Below are 21,981 nucleotides of genomic sequence, written 5' to 3' on the forward strand. Positions count from 1 at the left end.
TACTAATCAATACCCTATCTATCTCTGTCTTAAAGACACTCATTGATTTGGCCTCCATAGCCTTCTGCAGCAATGTGTTCCACAGATTCACCACCCTCTGGTTGAAGGAATTCCTCCTTATCTCTGTTTTAAACAATCATTCCTTTAGTCTGAGGCTGTGCACTTGGGTTCTAGTTTCTCCTAGTTCCCCACGTTCACTGTATCTAAGCCTCTTAGTATTCTGTAAGTTTCAATGAGATCCCACCCCTTCATCCTTCTAAATTCCATTGAGTACAGACTCTGAGTCCTCAACCACTCCTCATGACAAGTCCTTCATTCCGGAGATCATTCTTGTGAACCTCCTCTGGATTAATAAGGGGTTATGGGGAGAAGGTAGGCGAAGAGGGATGAGAAACACCAGCCATGATTTAATGGCGGAGCAGACACGATGGTTCACCTGCACATCCTTAGATATGAGGCCCAAAACTGCTCACAATATTCCAAATGAGGTCTGACCAGAGCCTTGTACAGCCTCAGCAGTACAATTCTGCTCTTGTATTCCAGCCCTCTCAACATGAATGCTAACAATGCATTTGCCTTCCTAACAGCAACTGAACGTGCGTGTTAACCTTAAGAGAATCCTGAACTAGGACTCCTAAGTCCCTTTGTGCTTCTGATTTCCGAAATCTTTTCCCATTTAAGTCCATGCCTCTATTCTTCCTACCAAAGTGCACAACCTCCCACTTTTCCACATTGTATTCCATCTGTCACTTTCTTTGCCCACTCTCCTAGCCTGTCCAGGTCCTTCTGCAGCCTCTCTGATCCTTCAACACAACCTGTCCCTCTACATATAGAAACATAGAAAATAGGTGCAGGAGTAGGCCATTTGGCCCTTCGAACCTGGACCACCATTTGATATGATCATGCAAATTCCATATCCCATTTCTGCTTTCTCTCTATGCCCCTTGATCTCTTAAGCCACAAGGGACACGTCCAGCTCTCTCTTGAATATATCCAACAAACTTTGTGGTAGAGAATTCCACAAGTTCTTCGTATCTTCAGCAAACCTAGCAACAATGATCTCAGTTCCTCCTTCCAGCTCATTAATGTATACAGTCAGATGGACTGCAGTGGTTGAAGAAGGTGGCTCACCACCCCCTTCTCGAGGGCAGTTACCAGTTAAGGACAATAACTGCTGGCTAGCCAGCGATATCCGCACGATGTGAAAGAATAAATTATTATGACACCTCACGGGGATAGTCCTGTTCCTAATGTACGCAAGTCCATAATGTAAAACTAGTTGTAATTTTAGCATTAGTTATGGCAGTCTCCGTTGGAATCGGCTATATAAATGGCTACGTGGGAAGGTGAGCATTTAGAACACATTTCATTCCTGAGTATTAATGCTACTTTGATCAGTACAGCAACCCCATTTTGTTTTACAGATTTAATAAATGTGTTCAAATTGTGATTAAATCTTTGTGAACGTGATTCATGTTTTCAGCTGAATCCTTTGGTTAATTTATTGCCCATAACTGTTCGTCATCTAATTCTGTTGGATCCGAATAATTGTTTGAGTAATATTTAATACCATTGCTTCTTTTTTTTAATATAAATTTAGATTAGCCAATTATTTTTTCCAATTAAGGGGCAATTTAGTGTGGCCAATCAACCTACTCTGCACATTTTTGGGTTGTGGGGGCGAAACCCACGCAGACACGGGGAGAACGTGCAAACTCCACATGGACAGTGACCCAGAGCCGGGATCGAACCTGGGATCTCAGCGCCGTGAGGCGGTTGTGCTAACCACTAGGCCACCGTGCTGCCCAATACCATTGCTTCTTGATAGCTGGTGCGTGCTCTCGTTGCAACCGAACAAAGTTGACCGCTATTTAATTACCTGATACCTAAGAATGTGGTATAGTTTGTAATCTGTCTGTGAGGTTCAGTTTTCTTCTTCTTCTCCTCTCAGTGAAGTACTGGAAATAGATTCCACTCTTGTTGCTTGCTTTTAGCTATCTATTATTTATGCTATTTTACAGGACAGCATTCAATGAACAAAGCAGCTTTAAAATAGCTTCATTTTAAAACTGTAGGTTATGCCTTAATTTGTGTGTCAGTAACTTTCCTAACTCCCAAACTCTGAGCCAGATCATGGGTTCAGACCCTACTCCAGCTGGCACTTCAGTGCAGTATTCAGGGGTGAGACATTCACTGAGGCCGAGGTTCACTTTCCGTGAATTTAGTAACTTTGCACAGTTACCAAATCATATAATATACAAATCTAATTCACAAGTCTACTTGCTTTGTAAGGTTAATTTGAAATTATAATGAATCATCACAGCTTTCAATGTGCCAACGTTGGCAAATGACTGAGCCAGCAGAGAATTAAAAATGAGATTACGACCCACTGAAGCTTCAATAATGCTCGTGCTACTTCTGTGATGGATCAGCAATTCCTGTAAATGCAACATTTTTTATATTTAATAGCAATAGTATCTTTCTGGGGGGTTTTTAAATCACAAAGGTGCAGTCTTTCAAGCTGAATATCACTATTTTCAACCCCATTTATTGCAAAAAAATTAATTTTCTCAGAATTTGTATCCACTATTCACTTAATTTGGCTGAGAAAATAGACTTTGCATTGAATATATCCAGTTCAGTTGAGGAACAGGTGTTGGCCAGGATATTGAGAGACATTGCCTGCCCTTCAAATAGTTTGTAGAATCCCTCCAGTGCAGAAGGAGGCTATTCGGCCCATCGAGTCTGCACCGGCCTTTGAAAAGAGCACCCTACTTAAACGCATGCCACCACCCTCTTCCCAGTAACCCCACCTAACTTTTTAGACACAAAGAGGTATTTGCAAGGCCAATCCACCTAACCTGTACTTCTTTGGACTATGGGAGGAAACTGGTGCACCCGGATCCGGGAAACCCACACAGGCACGAAGAGAAAGTGCAAACGCCACACAGTAACCCGAGGCAGGAATTGAACCCAGGTCCTGGAGCTGTGCGGCAGCAGTGCTAACCACTGTGCCACCATGTTCTGTACAGTTTTTATGTGCTTCTGAGATAGCAGAGGGAAATCACAGTTTTAATACCTCATTTGAAAAATGTCATATCTGACAGTGCACCACTACCTCAGTAAGTGCCAGACTATGTACTCCAAGTCCTGGAGTGCTACATGACATCAGGCCCTCAAGTTTTTCTTTTGATTCCTTTTCCTTTTTCACCAATTCAAAATGTTTACTTGCATAGTACCACATAAACTGCAGAACATACGAGTACAAAGTTAACCATTGGAAGATGATCATTAGTTTTTCTCTGGGAATTCAGGAATGCGATAAACAAGCACAGAACCTGCTTATGATCTCTTCTCAATCATTCCACAAATGTGGCTTTCATTTGGAATGAAAATAAAGAGCACACACTGCACTTTTATCATCCCTTGCACAAGCCCCCAGAAGATTAGATTCTGGCATGCCCCTCACAAAACCTAGTAAATAATGAATTGCCCTCTGTGGGCAGTATTTGATCTCTTCATGCACTTTGTATAAAAATTTACAGACTTTTAGAAGATGCTCCAATTCAGAAAAAAATAGGAATACATTCTGCACTATACATTTCTTGCAAACATACATTCAGAGACATATAACAGACTCTTCTTATTGTAGATTTTATTCTTGCGGACTTCTATTGGAATTGCAAGATGGGCAACCAGCTCTTCCATGTTCCAGTCCATGTTGGCATAAATTCTCCACATCCGCTGTCGTCTAGTCTGGTTTGCTGCCTCTGCTACAATATTTTCTGTTCCCCTTTCCTTCAACAGCTTGTCTAGTCTATTCTTAAATGTTGTCATGATTTCAATTTTAATCGCTAATGCTGGTTATACAGTCCGCCATCTCATGTGTGTTTGTTTGAAAAGAAAAACCTGTTTTCTATGCTACGTTTCTTGCCTATAAACCTCTAAATAGGAGATTATGGTGCTGACAATGATGATCGGAGAAAAGGTCCAGTTTGGTGCAGCAATTTAATTTAATTATTTTCATATCAATTCCTGGAATAATTATTGCTTAATTCAGCAATGGCTAAGCGATGTTTATAATCCATAACATATCGATGGCTTAGATCGTGGCAAGGCATCAGTCCCTATTTGGTTAGAAACATGAGGTTAGCTGTTTTTGTCAGTTAAGCTTTGCGGCATGCAGTTCGTTGTTGTGGTTAATTGAAGTTTCTGTACTACTGTTTCGATCTGGTAGCTTTGTGGGGGCAAGAGAAACCAGAAAGGAAAAAAGAGGAAAGACCAATAATGGCAATGAGTTTCAACCACATTTTACACCACAGCTTTTACAGAGACTGGCTGCGTGCAGCAGCATAACTGTGGAACAATCAATATTTTAGAGTGGCTGATTCTTTGGCAACCTCAATTGCCTTCACTGAGCACCAGCAAAATTGATAGTCATTTTAGACAATAAAATTTGATTTCCGACTCGTGCCCACTGTAGCACCTTCCACCTGGGTGATCCCTGCATGTGAGCTGGCCGGCCCTTCATACGGTCCCGTGAAACCCCTGAGCTGGGGTTGCTGGGGATGGGCGGGGTGTGGAGGGGTGGGGTGGCGGGGGGGAGCACAGTCCTGCACTGGTCCGCCACCGCAGACCTGCCCACCCCCACACTAAAAAAAAACAAATTTGATTTCCTCTGATGGAACCCAACATCCGGATCAATGCCATCAATGTGCATCAGTCTAAACTAAGCCTTGTTGGCAGATAATAGTCTAGATTATACAATCAGTGGTGAACAAACTGTTGCGTGTAAAACATCAGGCACTTTGATCAGTTTATTAGTCAAACCTTGACTAGCCTTGGGTGCCCTTATTTGCGAAATGAACAAAGGACAAACATTTACGATTCATCCAAAATTTATTGACAACACAGTAAAACCATTACCCCTCTTAAATGATCTGAACTACAATAATCCCAAGATTCTTCATACTACCCATGCAGGTGAACTCAATTGAGCTGTGGGTCCAATTCTAAGTCTTGGTTGTCAAACGACCTCTGTCCGCACAATCTTGCACACTGCTTCCTTCTGTCCTCTGGTCCGCTGTCAAATCTTCTCTGTTGCCTCTGTGCTGAGTCTTCGCCGAGGAGGCTCCTGGTGGTTGATTCTTATTCCCCTCTTCGCGCCTTTCCAAAAGGTTCTCTGGCCCTCAGCCAATGAGGTCTCGGGGCGGTATCACAGCACCCAATGGAGTTGACGATTGCAACTGTGCAAGACACCAGGAACCCATCCCCAGGGGTCCATCTCCAGGTATTGTCAGCACGTAAGCTTACTCCAACTGTGGTAGCCGCAGGAAGTCTGTGTACCAGAGAGTCTAGCTTCATGTGTGCAATCCACAACACCTATTTGAATGGGACTGATTATTTCCTGATGTTCTGTTTACAGGGCAGGCCCAGAGTTGTCCCAATTATCTGTCTCTGCTCAGTATATTCAAATTTAGCTGTTCGAATTCCCATCTGACCTGTCTGTGGGCTAGCTATGACTTAAAATGTCCAATTCTTAATTTAAAGTGTCCAATTGTATATTGGTTTTAAAATTCAGGCCTTTCTACTTTTTAGCAGAATGGGTTAAACAGCTGGCTTGTAATGCAGAACAAGACCAGCAGCGCAGGTTCAATTCCCGTACCGGCCTCCCTGAACAGGCGTCGGAATGTGGCAATTATAGGCTTTGCACAGTAACTTCATTGAAGCATACCTGTGACAATAAGTGATTATTATTATTACCACAGTCCCCTCTGCTTGATCCAGTGAGCGTGAGCGAACCAAATCTCACAACTCCAACCAAGCTACCAAACGGGCACGTATCAGAATCTTGGGCAAACAATCCCACTCCCTAACTCAACATGCAAATATTTCATAGACATCATAAATAAAATACAAAATTAAACTGCTTAATTAAATGGTTCAAAATACAGATAAATGCAAAGGCAACAAATACACTACACAACACAAAAACCCCTCCCACCAGATGCTGACACATGCTCTTACTGAACACTCTTATAATCTTATCTCAGAACCTGAGGTGGCCAGGTGCCCATGATTACTTTTGTGCCTCCTGGGGATGCAGGTCATCTAGACATCCATGTTTAAGGGGGCTGCTTTCCCATGTTGATAAATCGCGGCTTTTGTCACAAGGCAGAATTGTGCAAGCGGAAATTAGACAAAATTATATGATGATGAAGACGCAAAGATATGGCGAAGCAAAAGGCTTGTCTGAGAAGAGATGGCGAAAATGATAGCTAAGGTTCACTGACTTAGCAGGAGACAAGTTTCCTAATGATCAGGATTGAGGTGTGCCTCGGGGTTGTGGTATAGGTCTGTGTGTCTACTCCGAATTGGAGTGGTTTACGAATTAGTGGTTTAATTGGGTGCTTCCTGGGATGATGAGTTGTGGCACATGCGCAGTTGTGTGGGAGAGAAGGGAGATGATACAAAAGGAGATCATTAAGATGAGAGGAGATGTCGAAGCAAGGTTCGCTGACTCCTGGAGACAACGGATGTCTCTATATGATCAAGATGACATGGGAGAGGTGGCGAAGCAAAGGTCTGCCAACCTCTGGAGAACGTCGAGGAGACTATATTACTGTATGATTCATGTGTGGTGATGACCACCAATCATAACTACACTGAACGTTGGATGCTTGAACGCTGGTACTTGATGCCAGCTGACTGAGTTTCGCCACAGTAAGTCACATAAATGGACAAGATGCAGCAGGGTAGCATGGTGGTTAGCATAAATGCTTCATAGCTCCAGGGTCCCAGGTTCGATTCCCGGCTGGGTCACTGTCTGTGTGGAGTCTGCACGTCCTCCCCCTGTGTGCGTGGGTTTCCTCCGGGTGCTCCGGTTTCCTCCCACAGTCCAAAGATGTGCGGGTTAGGTGGATTGGCCATGCTAAATTGCCCGTAGTGTCCTAATAAAAGTAAGGTTAATGGGGGGGTTGTTGGGTTACGGGTATAGGGTGGATACGTGGGTTCGAGTAGGGTGATCATGGCTCGGCACAACATTGAGGGCCGAAGGGCCTGTTCTGTGCTGTACTGTTCTATGTTCTATGATTCAGGCAAGAAGAGATGGTGAAGCAAGATTCGCCGAGATTCTCCGTTTCAAAAGTGAAGTGTTGATGCTGGGATTGAATCAGCGGACTTCTATGATGGCAAAATTAGTGCTATTCCCGGAGCAATTCATCAACCGTTCATGGGGTAGCATCAGTGCCACTTAGAACTTGACTGATTCCAATGAAAAACAGTGTCGGATTCACCAGGATCGGAATTGGCACCAGGGCTGGCATTGTTCTGCATTACAAGCCAGCTAAACACCTGGCTTGTAATGCAGAACAATGCCAGCAGCGCGGGTTCAATTCCCGTACCGGCCTCCCCAAACAGGCGCTGGAATGTGGCGACTAGGGACTTTTCACAGTAACTTCATTGAAGCATACTTGTGACAATAAGCTGTTATTGTTAGTGTTGTTATTATTATTATTATTATTATTATTATTATTGACACTCTAGAGACTGATGAGCTGCAGCTGCCTAATAGCACTCCACTCCCCACACACACTCATCCCAGCCAACAAGATGATGCTGGTTGCGCTGGAGCAGGCCCGTCCTGTTGATGGATTAGCTGGGGCCAGAGGGTGCCTAAGGAGTGGCCTGGTGACATCCATAAAGCCCATAGCACTCAGTGGGCAGTCAGCTGCGTGCGCAGCTGCATGGCTGCCTTGCAGGCTGCGGTAATGGTGGTCCGTGCCCGGCCACCCTGACCCCATGGCCCACCTGCTGACCATCCTCCCCCAGCGGCACAACTGTCAGAAAACTATGGAGATGTTGGACACTTTCTGGAGCCCCTCTCTCTGCCTCTCTCAGCAGCCGCAACACCTGTTTCCCGATTTCTGAAACCACGAGTGAACTTCGCCGTAGGTAATTCCTCCTGGAGGAGCTGGAGCATCGCGGAGGCCCCAGAGAATAACTGATGAGGCCCGCTAATGATTTTCCAACAGCGTTTACTGTACGTGTGGTGTAGAACACATTGACACCGCTGTCGAGGCACTGGAGCATTGCATTCTGGTAGGCGCCCGGCGCCGACCACTATTTCGGCCTCACTACCGAATCTCCGCCCAATCACCTTTCCTGATTTCGTTGTTGGCCACTGGAGTGTCCTGCCGAATATTCCTGTATGGTGAAGGTGGCATAGGAGACGAAGAGAGGTGATAAAGCGAAGGTCCCCCAACCTCCGGAGAATATCACGAAGACTACGTTCTTCTATGATTGATAGAGATGATGGCTTCCAATCATTGCACTGAATGTGGTACTTTGGATTTTTCAAACATATTTTTATCGAGCAGATCCTGACGATTGTTAGAATAGGCAGCCTGTGGAGGCAACCTTCCATGAAATCATAGGAAGAAAGAAATGTGGAGAATGCACGAGTGTAAGGGAACAAGGGGTCTGCCGCAGGTCCTAAAGTTTATAAATTCAAATTGATCACTATACATTTTATTTACAATTGGGGACAGCAGAGTCCCTGTATTTCCTTTTGAGGTGGTGATTTAAGTGGGCAGACTCTGGCTACCTGGAATCAGCTATTCCACTTACTCCCAGTCGGAGCGTCGTACCAGGCGCTTCCAGTGGTCCCGGCGCCAGGTGCGGTTTAATCACATCTCGTTTTCTTTTTCTCCATGACATCAGACCGTGTCTTACGCCTGGGTTTTGTGAGGGTGGGAATGGAAACTAGGGGTTGGAACCAGACCCCGGGGTTGGGTTGGGGGGGGTGTCAGGGGGCACTGCCTCAATTCCCTCTGGTGTTAAAGAGTACTGGTGACAGTTGTTTTGAGAACTGAATGCCTTCATTCGGTTCACATGGTATCATCTAGATTTCCCAGAATCCATCAGTACCGGTAAATGGATGGGCTTGGCTTGTCCACCACTGGGTAGTGTCCCTCGTTTCTGGGGGATAGGAATGTGCCAGACTGGAAGACGTGCAGCATTATCTTATGTCCGACTTCATACTCAATGGGGTTCATCTTGCCATCATAGTAGGCCTTACTCTGCTTCTTTCTATTTCTGTTTTAACAGCTGTTGCCAGTTGTGAAGCTCCGATGCTTTCCAACAGTATTTTGACTGTGGCCTCATGGGTAAGGACTGTGAGCTCAGGTTCAGATACATCCAGCCTGAGCAGGGATTTGATCTCTCCCAGAGGCCATCCTGTCATGAGAACATATGGGGGTGGTATTGCACCACAATCGAATAGCTATGTGATAACCTTAGACGGTGCCCACTATGTAAACAATTACCTTCAGGTAGCAGAACAGCACAAACAGATAAAACATCACTTTAATCACCAGGCCTAGGCACCAGCCCCCAGCGGACATGCAGACTCCCACAGGCCAACACACCTACTCCTGCATCTGACGAGCACACAGATGCAGTCTGAATTCTGACCATTTGACCTGGTGTTGGGGGACCGAGTCCATGGGTATCTCTATCATTGTACGTTTTAGTTTTCAATCTGCGTTGCAGGAGAGCCTCATTGACGTTGGCTTTAAGTTTAGGCTGCAGCAGAAACTTGGCAGTAGAAACCATGGACCCAATGAACCTAAAAAAAGTTGTGCTGACAAGTGCGGCTCTGTCATGGGAGATTTTGCAAGGTAAGGAGTGCAGCATAGTAGTCTGTGCAATCCTGTGCACATTTCATGAGAGATTTGGCTGAGTGAATTGCCCGTTTCTGCAAACTGTTTGACTGTATAGGATGCTCCTCGTGATGCACAAAGTCCCATGTGTGTGTAAAGCTGCAAATTCAGCAGAGACGAATTAGCGAGCGCTGTCTGTCATAAGTCTAATGTGGGATGCCCTGTGTAGCAAAGTGTCTCTTAAGCTTGATGACTGCTGTTTTACTAGTCATATTTGGCAGGTAGTAGAGGTCTAACCACCCAAAATACGACTAAAACTTGATGTTGTTTGCCACTCCGGCTGCTGCGAGTGCCCATGTGAGGTCCAGGACCTCGTGTAGATGTAGGGGTTTCTTTGCTAGATGCAGTTTCAATGCATTGCGTGGTGCACATCTGGAGATTATCCCTTCCATGTCTTTATACACGGAGCGCCAGTGTAGTGATTCCTTTGGTCCTGTATCTGGTTGCTTCCAACCCGGAGTGCCTTTGGTGTAGTTGTGTCTAGTATCTGAACGGTTAGCTCAGTTGGCTGGACCGCTGGTTCACAATGCAGAGTGATGTCAACAGCGCGGGTTCAATTTCCATACTGCCTCAGGTTACAATGAAGGCCCAGCTTCTCAAACTTGTCCCTTGCTGGTGACCCTCTGAATAAATCACCATCGAGCCAGAGTTCCCTCTCAAAGCGGAGAGGAGCCCATCGTCCTTTTGGAGACTAATGCGACTTTCATTTTACCTCTGGAGAGCTGTAGGGATGACAAATCACTGGCCACGTGTTATTAGTCCATCGTTTATGTTCAGCTTACCTCTGGCGATGCTGATGCAGAGCTCGTAGAGAAGTGCCCTTGAGGATTTTGGCCAGCTCCTCATGATGATGTTGTGCAGTTGATATCTGCTTGTAAGTTCTTGAATTCAATGAGAAGACAACACCTTTTATTTCCATAATGTCTATGATCTGCCTGAACTGTGGTGGGTAAAAAAGTTCTGTAAACAAGTTTCCTCCCACAGTCCAAAGATGTGCAGGTTAGGTGGAATGACCCTTGGTGTCCAAAAAGGTTACCCTTGGTGTCCAAAAAGGTTAGGTGGGGTTACTGGGTTACGGGGATACGGTGGAGATGTGGGCTTAAGTTGGGTGCTCTTTCCAGGGGCCGATGGAGACTCGAGGGGCCGAATGGCCTCCTGCACTGTAAATTCTATGATTCTCTGATGACTCTGCCAAAGTAATCCACAGAATCCCCACCTTTTCAACATCGACATGAAAACTAGCACTTTGTGGCCCGATGTCAAGGCCTGGGATACTGATTAGCAACTGCCACTCTGAGTCCGCTCTCAACTGACCTTTTCCTTATCAAATATTGATGAATAATATTTGAACGGATGCAGATAAGGTGGAGTCAAACACATTGATGCAGTAGTCAATGACTGTGTTTGCTGTCAATGCCAGGAATGCACAGTTTTGCTGTTCCTCCACAATTTATTAGAATTTCACTGACCTGACGCTGCGAGATTGAAATTCATTCAGTGTCAAAAGGAAAAAAAAACATTTGCATTATTTTAATGCTGAGTTTAAGATGTTAAGACCTGCATATATTTCCTACCTGCAAAACCCATGTTTTGGGCACAGCAGAATGAGACTTGTACAGACCAGTGTCCATGCGCAGTGATGTTGCCTTGGCAGGAGATACTGTAGTTGTGGTTAATGTCCTGCTCCTGCCCGAGTCCAGCGTGAGTGCAAAAGTTAAAGCTAAAGCTTTTGAAACAATTTTCAGCCAGAAATGTTAATCTGCCCTATTCTCAATCACCAGCAAAGTGATGGGTGTTATCAAGCAGCACTTTGCTCACCAAAAAACCTGCCTGCTGATGTTCAGTTTGGGTTCCGCCAGAACCTTGACTTCAGACCTCATTACAGCCTTGGTTCAAACATGGACAAAAAAGTTGGATTCCAGAGGTGAGGAGAGAGTGAATGCAGGAACATGGGGCGGAATTCTGCAACCCCCCCCGCAGGGTCGGGGCCGGCGTAAATCCCACTCCTGCCGTGGCCGGAATTCTCTGCCACCAGGGAATCGGCGGGAATCGCGCCCCGCCGATCGGCGTGCCCCCCCCACAGCGATTCTCCGGCCCGCGATGGGCCGAAGTTCCGCCGCTGTCAGGCCTCTCCCGCCGACGTGGTTTATACCACCTCTGTGCCGGCGGAATTGGCGGCGCGATCGGACCCCAGGGGGTGCCCCCACGGTGGCCTGGCCCGCGATCGGGGCCCACCGATCGGCGGGCGGGCCAGTGCCGTGGGGGCATCATGGCGGAGGCAGAAGAGACCCCCTCTACCGCGCATGCGCTGGTGGTGACATCAGCGGCCGCTGACACTCCGGCACATGTGCGGAGTCACGCCAACCAGCGAAGGCCTTTCGGCCAGCCTCAATGCCGGGCGGCGTGGTGCCAAAGGCCATTGGCGCCAGCGGCGGAGCGGGAGCCACTCCGGCATGGGCCTAGCCCCTAAAGGTGCGGAGAATTACGCACCTTTGGGGAGGCCCGACGCCGGAGTGGTTGGCGCCACTCCACTACGCCGGGACCCCCCTCCACTGGGTAGGGGAGAATTTCGCCCATGGTTTTGGTTGTTGGAGGCCAATCATCTCGCCACAGGATATCATATCCTTATGCAGTGTTCTGGGGCCCAATACCACCATCGGCTTTGTCATCAAGCTCCATCTTAAGACAAGAAGTGGGGGTGATCGCTAATGATTGCATAGTGTTTAGTTCCATTTTTCTTTGGATAACGAAGTAGCCCCTGTCCATGTGCAATGGGCTTGGACTGATTCATAACATTCCTGCCACATAAAACCAGACAGTGACCATTTCAAACAAGAGAAAGGCCAGCAAGAGAGGCTAACCACCTCCCCTTGATATTCAACAGCATTGTCATCATCAATATCCTGCAAGTTGACATTGACTGGTAAGTCAAGAGAGGTAAAATGAGAGAGATGTCATGGACACACGACAACGGGGTGGTAATGACAGTGTTAAAAACAAAAACATGTGTTAATCCTGGCTTAGAGGTCAGATAGCTAAATAAGGGTCAGCACTTCTTGAAAGCACGATATGAGAACAAGATACAGACTGGCACTTGGGCTGGGAGGGAAAAGATGCATTTTGATTGTGCCCCAAGTAAATTGCTTTTATTCTTATACAAATACAGTTTGGTATTACTCAAGTTATTAAGAAGGTTATTTCATGCTGAATGCAAATAGATGTATGGTATTATAGGTTTATGTTTGGGCATCATCAGTGATCCACATGCAAATGACTCTCAAATTTCTCCCCAAACAATCTTTTTCCCCTTTGGTTTTCACTCAAAGTCATTCACATCACTGCATGTGAAATCTGGCTCAAACCTGCATGATGGGCCAGAATTTTAAAACATTTTTTAAATTGTTCCTAAAAACTATCCTTGATATCTTAAAGAGTGGCAACTTTGGGCAGTTTTACGAATAGCTCAAAAAGAAACGTTTGATCATAGTGTCAATCCACTGCCTGAAAGCAGCTTGATTTAAAATTGCTAAAAGTTAAAAAGTTTGTAGAATTATTTGCTAGTTATATTGGTCAGTTTGTTAGTAAATTTTTAAAACTAACCCCCCGAAGTGGAAACCTGTACCATCTAATGAGATATAATAACACAAGTCCTCTTTTTGATGCACAATTTTCACAGTGCCCTTAATGAAATTGCCTAACAGTGGTGAGACTGCTGGTTTTAGCATTGGGCCCTTGGTTCAGGATGAGAAAAAGCTGAAATTCCCATTGCTGATTGCTATGTGGTGATTCCTGCTGGAAAAGCTGGGTCTGATGAAGGCAGAATAATGATTGGTATTATGACTTTATGCCTACCCATTAATGCTGATGCTCAACTGTATTGACTTAAAAATTAATGCTGACCCGTGTAGGTGAGGTATGGAAAAGCTACCCACTACTGTAGCTACACAAGTACCACTATTTTTGAGGGCAGTACTACAGTAGTATAGGGGAGGGAGGAGAGGCAACGGAGGTGAGGAGTGACACAGTGGTTAGCACTGCTGCCTCACTGCGCCAGGGTCCAGGGTTTGATTCCCGCCTTGGATGACTGTGAAATTTGCATGTTCTGTGTGGGTTTTCTCCGGGTGCTCAGGTTTCCTCCCACAGTCCAAAGATGTGCAAGTTAGGTGAATTGGCCATGATTAATGTGCGGGGTTATGGGAATAGGACAGGAGTGGGCCTAAGTAGAATGCTGCTTTGGAGGGCTGGTACAGTCCTGATGGGCCAAATGGCATCCTACACTGTAGAGATCTAAAAATTGGAACAAAATTTAGTTCTTAATTTGCATCATTATAGGCCTGTAAAATAGCAACAAACGTATACAGTGATTGGCTGACCTTTTTACATTGTTAATTCTGTGCTTTTCCTCCAGATGATTTGTAATTGTCCAGAGTCTCCGTAAACTTGGACGGACTTTTCACCAGGCACTTTGGATGTGGAGACAAATTTTGGTTTTGCTGACTGAATTTTCTTGAACCGACAACCAAACTTAATTGGCGACAACACACTTCAACTGAATATGACTGCTTCAGTTGACAAAATCAATTCCTTCCATAAGGGTGACTCTTCAGAAAACCTTTTTGACATGGACTATTCTGCCTGGAATGTCCGGTGCACTGTGATCGCTGCTGGTTTCCTATTCTATTTTGTAATATTAATTCTTTCACATTGGCTATGCCTTGTATTGTCTGTGACCTACTGTTCTCTGCCAGCAAAGGAGAAGGTTTTCTGGAACCTCGCTGTCACTCGTGGTGCTTTTGGGATCCAGGGCATGGCTGCAGGTCTTTGGGCTCTCCTGAAAGATTCGGAATTGCATGCTGATAAAATACTGGCTCAACAAAACTGGTCTTGGTTCAACATCTTAACAGCAATTGGCTTCTTTATGTTGGAGAATGCAGCTCTCCATGGGTCCAATGTAGTCTTCAAAACGTTTGATGTGGCCCTGGCTATCCATCACTTTTTTGCCATTTCTGGTTTTGCCACTAATTTGATATGGGACAATGCGGGCCACTATTTGCCCATGATGGTGTTATTGTTGGAGATGAGCACTCCATTCACTTGCATTTCTTGGATCCTGTTGAAGGTAAGAGTGTTAGTGTTTCTCTCTTTATTGTTTTAGAACAGGAACAAAATAAATCATAAAAACGGTAGGACAGTGTTTAGAAAGATGGGCCTAAGCAAATATGTTTGTGTCTTTGACAGCTTATTCTTTGGAACAGGAAATAAATTCTGAAGTTGGGGGTTAGCATTTCAAAGAACAAAGATAAGTATAACACAGGAACAGGCCCTTCGGCCCTCCAAGCCTGTGCCCTAACTTTAAAAAAAAACCTTGAACCTGTGCCTCCTTGTAATTGACGCTTCCACCCTTGGAAAAAGCCTCTGACTATCCACCCTGTCTATGCCTCTAATAATTTTGTAGACCTCTATCAGGTCTCCCCTCAACCTCCGTCTTCCCAGTGAAAACAATCCTAGCCAACCCCTCAAGACCAGGCAACATCCTGGTGAACCATCTTTGCAATCTCTCCAAAGCTTCCACATTCTTCTGATAATGTGGTGAACAGAACTGCACGAAATACTCCAAAGGCGGCCGAACCAACATTTATGTAGCTGCAATATGATTTCTCAACTCCTGTACTCAATGCCCAAGCTAATAAGACAAGCATGCCGTATACCTTCTTAATCACCTTGGCCACCTGTGTTGCCAGTTTTGGGGAACTGTGGACCTGCCTGCCCAGGTCCTTCTGTATGTTAATGTCCCAAGGGTTCTGCCATTTACAATATAATTCATACCTAGATTTGATCCTCCAAAATGCATCGCCTCTCATTTGTCCAGATTAAACTCCATCTACCATTTCTGTGCCCAAATCTCCAATCTATCTGTATCCTATTGTATCCTCGGACAATCCTCGGCACTATCAGCAGCTCGCGTGTCATCTGCAAACTTACTAATCAGACCACCCACAATTTCCTCCAGATTATTTACATAGGTGGATTGACCATGCTAAATTGCCCTTAGTGTCCCAAAAGGTTAGGAGGGGATATTGGGTTACGGGGATAGGGTGGAAGTGAGGGATTAAGTGGGTCGGTGCAGACTCAATGGGCCGAATGGCCCCCTTCTGCACTGTATGTTCTATGTTCTATATACTACAAACAACAGAGGTCCCACTACCTCTCCCTGCAGAGCACCACTAGTTACAGATCTCCATTCTGGAAAAAACACCCTCCCACCGCGACTCTCTTGTCTCCTATAACCAAGCCAGTTTTGTATCCATCTAGCCAGCCACCCCAAATCTCGTGATTTTAGTTTTGGTACCAGTTTGCCATTTGGGACCTTGTCAAACGCCTTACTAAAGTCCATATAAACTACATCCACATCCCCTCCCTCATCAATTTTTGTCACTTCTTCAGAAAGTTCAATCAAGTTGGTGAGATATGACCTATCCCGGACAAAACCATGCTGCCTGTCATGAACTAGTCCAATTTCCTCCAAATGTGCATATATCCTGTCCCTCAGTATCTTTTCCAAAAGCTTCCGCACCACAGATGTCAGGATCACCAGCCTATAATTTGCTGGACTATCCCTGCTTCCTTTCTTAAAACAAGGGAACAACATTAGCTATTCTCCAGTCATCTGGAACCTCGTCTGTGGTCAAAGAGGATGTGAAAATATCTGTTAAGGCCCCAACTATTTGTCCCCTTGCCTCCCGCAGCAACCTCGAATAGATCATATCCAGCCCTGGGGACTTGTCTACCATAATGCAATTTAGGATACTCAACACTTCCTCCTTTGATCTATTGACATTCTCCAGAGCATTCACACACCTATCCCTGACTTCAACATCCGTCATGTCCATCTCCCTGGTGAATACCGGTACAAGGTACTCATTAAGGATTTCACCCACTTCCTGTGGTTCAGCACATAACTTCCCTCCATTGTCCTTGAGTGGACCATATTCTTTCTCTTGCTACCCTCTTGCTCCTAATATATGCATAAAAAGATTTGTGATTCTTCTTGACTATGTATGCTAAAGACATGTCATGGCCCCTTTTAGCCCTCCTAATTCCACGTTTAAGTTCCTTCCTACTTTCACTGTACTCCTCAAGCACTTTGTCAGTTTTTAAATGCTTCCTTTTTCCTTTTGACTGAGTTTACAATTTTCTTTGTCATCCATAGTTTCCAAATCCTGCCATTTCTATCCTTCATTTTTGAGGGGACATACATGTCCTACACTTCAATCAACTGGCCTTTAAAAGCCTCCCACATGTCAGATGTGGGTTTGCTCTCAAATAGCTGCTCCCAATCCACATTCCCTAGTTCGTGTCTAATTTGGATGTAATTGGCCCTCACCCAATTAAGCAACCTCACCCGCAGGCACTCTTGTCCTTATCCATGACTACTCAAGATCTTATGGAATTATGGTCGCCAATCCCAAAATGCTCCCCCACTGAAACATCAATCACCTGGCATGACGCATTCTAAGTCTAGTGTGGCCCCCTCCCTGGTTTGATTGTCAATATATTGTATACTGAACACCTCTAACAAATTGCTCTCCATCCGAGCCCCTGGCTGTAAGGGATTCCCAGCCAATATGAGGGGCGTTAAGTCACCCATCACAACTACCCTGCTTTTTCCACACCTTTTCTGTATCTGACTGCACAACCGCTCCTCTGTCCCCTGCGGGCTGTTGGGAGGTCTATAGTACACCCAACATTGTGATTTCACCCATCTTATTCCTGAGCTCCACCCATAATGCCTCACTACAAGATCCCTCCAATGTATCCTCCCTTAACACAGCTATTATCTGCTCCCTAATCAGCAATGCAACTCCACCACCTCTCCTGTTTCTCCTTCTGTCCTGTCTCAAACAATGATATCCCGGATTGTTAAGCTGCCAGTCCTATCCCTCCTTTAACCATGTCTCCGTAATTGCAAAAACATCATAGTTCCATGCAGTAATCCAGGATCTCAGTTCATCTGTTTTACTTGTTACACTTCTTGCATTGAAGCAAACAAACGGCAGGCCTACAATCCCGCTAAGCCCTGCGGCTCCCCTCTGCCTGCTCTTATTCTGTGCTCTGTTTATCTCCGTCTCACTTCTTGCCCCACTTACTACACTTCCCCACTTTCTCTACACTTACTGGCCTGCCGTTCTGGTTCTCACCCTCCAGCCACACTAGTTTAAACCCTCCCAAACAGCACTAGCAAACCTCCCACCCAGGATGTTGGTGCTCCTCCAGTTCAGGTCCAACCCGTCCTTCTTGTACAAGTCCCTACTTACCCAGAAGACATCCCAGTGATCTAAGTATCTAAAGCCCTCCTTCCTACACCAGCTCTTTAGCCAGGTGTTCAACTGTCCTAACTTCCTGTTCCAAGCCTCACTTGCATGTCGCATGGGGAGTAATCCTGAAATTACTACCCCTAGAGATCCATTTTAGCTACTGACCTAACTCCCTGAATTTTCTTTGCCGGACCTGTTCCCTCTTCCTTCCTCTACCATTAGTACCAATGTGGACAATGACATCTGTCTGTTTACCCTCCTGTTTCAGGATGCCCCATACTCCGTTTGCGGCCACAGAGATGCCTGTCTGTGCCCCTGACTATTGAGTCTCCTACTACTATCGCTCGCCTGGACGTAGCCCGACCCTGCTCCACAGTAGAATAAGTCGTGGTACCACAGGTCTGGCTGCTGCTGGTATTCTCTCCCCCCCCCCCCCCCCCCAAACCACAGTATCCAAAATGGTATACATATTTGAGAGGGGAATAGCCACATGAGGTTCCAGTCTTGCCTGCCTGCCTCTCCTGGCGGTCACCCATCTGCCTGTCTGAACCTGTGGTGTGACCACTTCCCTGAAGCTAGTGTCTATCACACTCTCTGTCCCCTGTATGCACCGCAATGTGTCCAGCAGCTGCTCCAACCAAACTATGCGGTCTGTAAGGGGATTCAGCTGGTCACACTTCCTGCAGACATAGTTGTCGGGAACGCTAGAAAGCTCCCTGATCTCCCACATCTGGCAGGAGGAGCATATCACTGCCATCTCTGCCCTGAGAAACACTTAAGAAAGATATAAGAATAAGATTTTAATTCATAATGCAAACTGTTCGTGCTTCGAGACTGCAGTGGCCCTGAGATTTTCTGGTGGTGAACTGAAGACTTGACTCCTAATAATAGCTCAGTAGTTCCACTAGCAGGCATATAGTGGCTTTGCAGCTGACTTTGAACATGCACAGCTCGGTTTTGCTGCACACTTAAGGAGTCTCACTACTTTTAGAAAGAAAATGTTGGCTAATTCTAATGATTCAAAATGATTTTGCTCTTTAAAATTTAAATTCAGCACTGTTTTTCAAACTTTTCAGTTTATACAATGATGGCAGATGTGAAAATGACCCTTCATTCCCAATTAAAAATACTCCCTTTCACAGTAACTGTTACAGAGCAGATTTTCTAAAGATTATTTTTATTCTCCCCCTTTTTCACAGTTTCATCAAATTTACACCCACCAACAAATAATCAACAATAACAAATACAATGGCAATCCCCTGGCCAACAATCCCTTTATCCCACCCACCCCCAACATTTTAAATACAAAACACAAAAGAATCAGGAATCCACCCTTAACCCCAACATAATCACCAATAGTGAAGAGGTTAGATTTAACGTGTTGTGCACCTAGAGTTGCAGTTTGTCTAAAGATCAATTCATATTGCGCTCTGCTTTGAGATTTAACTGAGGAAAGGACTGCTGTAGATTAGAAAACAGTTTGAGGAGGCGTGGATAATTTGAGTTTGCCCATGATGTGTCCTAATTGTTTCTTTTAATCTTCTGTTCCCAGGCTGGTTTTTCACACATTCTGCCCTGGAAATTAAACCAGTGGTTCATGATCCACTTGTTTCACTGTCGCATGATCCTCACCTACCACATATGGTGGGTGTGCTGGCAGCATTTGGACAGAATAAGACTACATGTACCAGTCCCGCAGGCCATGGTGTTCTTCTCTGGACTTTTCCTCCTGACCTTCATAATCAATCCGCATTGGACACGCAAGAAAACAATGCAGCTTTTTAGCCCAGTTGACTGGAACTTTGCAAAGGAGACTAGTGGCAGGGAGAATAGCGAAGCAAGCAAGACTTTGAAGAAAACAACATGACTTGAAATATAATTTGGGGAAAATATTAAACCCCAAACATGCGAAATTATGCTCCTAACATGCTACACTGCACAAATCTACTCATTGAGGTTAGCTGCTCTGTATCCCTGGCTATTGCGTTTGACATTCAAACATGTTCATTATTTCCCATCAAAATGGATCATTTTATATAGTATGGTTGTGCAATAAATGACACACAAACCAAACATAGGTCAAGAAAGGTTCTCCGCAAACTTTAGTGAAGGCATGACCCCTTACATGCTGAATTTGGTGCACTGCTCTGACATCTGACTCTTGAGAATTTATGATGTGGAGATGCCAACGTTGGACTGGGGTGACCACAGTAAGAAGTCTTACAACACCAGGTTAAAGTCCAACAGGTTTGTTTCAAACACTAGCTTTCGGAGCACTGCTCCTTCCTCAGGTGAATGCGAGCTATGTTCCAGAAACATATATATAGACAAATATGTGTGAATTTGTCTATATATATGTTTCTGGAACATACCTCTTCATTCACCTGAGGAAGGAGCAGTGCTCCATAAGCTGGTGTTTGAAACAAACCTGTTGGACTTTAACCTGGTGTTGTAAGATTTGAGAATTTAGTTAGCAATCGATTTTTAGCATTGAAGAGGACTTTCTTTTTGAAAGTCCCATATTTAAAGCAAAGTTGAGAGATTGTAATGAATCTCCATAATTGCATAAGTAAATATCTAAATGTCAGTAAGTTTTTTGGGGTAATGGATACCTTTCCAGTGGTACCTTTCAAGACTATCGTTATTCGTTTCCTACATGGGAAAGTTTCACATAATATGATACATATTCTATTTGCTTTACTCGTGTATTTGTACCCACTGCACGGAAAATGAGTCAGCAATAATTTTCTCTCATCATGTAACCATTCTATCGAACGTCATCATGGCTTTTAAATTGAAGTATTTTGTTCTCTTGGTGCCACTGTTGTGGTGCAGGACAACCTATTTTACATTCTTAATATTGCTGCTAACTAAGTCACTGCTGATTACACTGTTGCTTCTCGAGTCAAAAGGCTCTGGCTTCAAGTCTCACTCCAGCACTTGAGCACAAAGATCAAGGCTGACTGACATGCCAGTGCAATACTGAGAGAGTGTTGTGTTGCACAGTTGGAGGTCCCATTTTTCAGATCAGATGTTAAGCTGTAGCCCTCTCAAAAAGATGCTCTGGCATAATTTTGCAGAAGAGCAATCAGCATCACAAAACAGATTTTCTGGTCATTATCAAAGTGCTGTGGGTAAATTGACAACTGTGTTTTCTATATTATAACTGACTGCACTCGATAGGTTGTAAAGCATATTGGGACGTCCCATGGCATGAAAGAAGCTTATGTAAAAGCAGGTCTTTTTTAAAAAAAAAATCATTTTAACACAGTATTCTGTCTGTAATTTTAAGTGTCCGTACATCGGTTAAAGTTTTAGATTTGTGTAAATAATTGACTTTTTGTGATGCATTAATCCGTATGAAACCCATTTTTATAACTGGATGGAAAATCCTAACAGAATTACACAATTTGGCAGTGAAATGCAAATCCGCCACATATTTTATTTAACAACCATAGACACTTGTTAATTTATTTCAGAGACATTATCCTCATGTCTTATCTTTACATATTATATAAATATTGCAATTTGGCGTTTTCCCAAAAAAGTAACTTCAGCATGCTCATGTAATTCCATTGCTATCTTGGATCTTTAATTTGCCTTACAAGTAGAATGTAGGAGCTTTTGACTTTGAAAAGTTGGACTGCAGCAGTTTAAGAAGTCTGCTCACCACCAACTTCCCAAGGGCAATTAGGAATGAGCAACAAGTGCTGGACTAGCCAGCCGCACACTCATCCCCTCAATGGATCCGGGATCTTTGGACTTTCAAATTCTGTTCTGTGGAATAAAATTCCTGAGTTCTTCTGTTTGATCCATGTAGATCTGTTACTTTGTAGAAAATATCATTCGATTTGTATTTCAACATTGTATCTTCCATATGGCATTGTGGCTTAAAGTGTTTTTGTGATTTTTGAGCTGATCACATGGCTTTGTCCCTTTTTAAG

At 44.6% G+C, this 21,981-nt stretch overlaps 1 protein-coding gene across 5 annotated transcripts in view; it reads left to right on the plus strand.

The window, feature by feature from the left end:
* cln8 (CLN8 transmembrane ER and ERGIC protein) overlaps positions 1-20,313 on the plus strand; it is a 64,127-nt gene extending 43,814 nt beyond the window's left edge. For 3 of the 5 annotated variants that reach the window (XM_038800407.1, XM_038800409.1, XM_038800412.1), the window contains 2 exons: positions 14,131-14,841; positions 19,590-20,313. In XM_038800407.1, coding sequence (XP_038656335.1) covers positions 14,278-14,841; positions 19,590-19,904 — 879 coding nt within the window. In that variant the 5' untranslated portion in view covers positions 14,131-14,277 and the 3' untranslated portion in view covers positions 19,905-20,313. Of the gene's footprint in view, positions 1-773; positions 1,347-1,749; positions 1,832-14,130; positions 14,842-19,589 lie in introns of those variants that run through there. The other 2 variants (XM_038800411.1, XM_038800410.1) reach the window with 2 other exon arrangements.
* Positions 20,314-21,981: the final 1,668 nt, after the last annotated feature.

The sequence above is a fragment of the Scyliorhinus canicula genome, chromosome 6, assembly GCF_902713615.1.
Source record: "Scyliorhinus canicula chromosome 6, sScyCan1.1, whole genome shotgun sequence".
In the NCBI taxonomy this organism is placed as follows: Eukaryota; Metazoa; Chordata; class Chondrichthyes; order Carcharhiniformes; family Scyliorhinidae; genus Scyliorhinus; species Scyliorhinus canicula.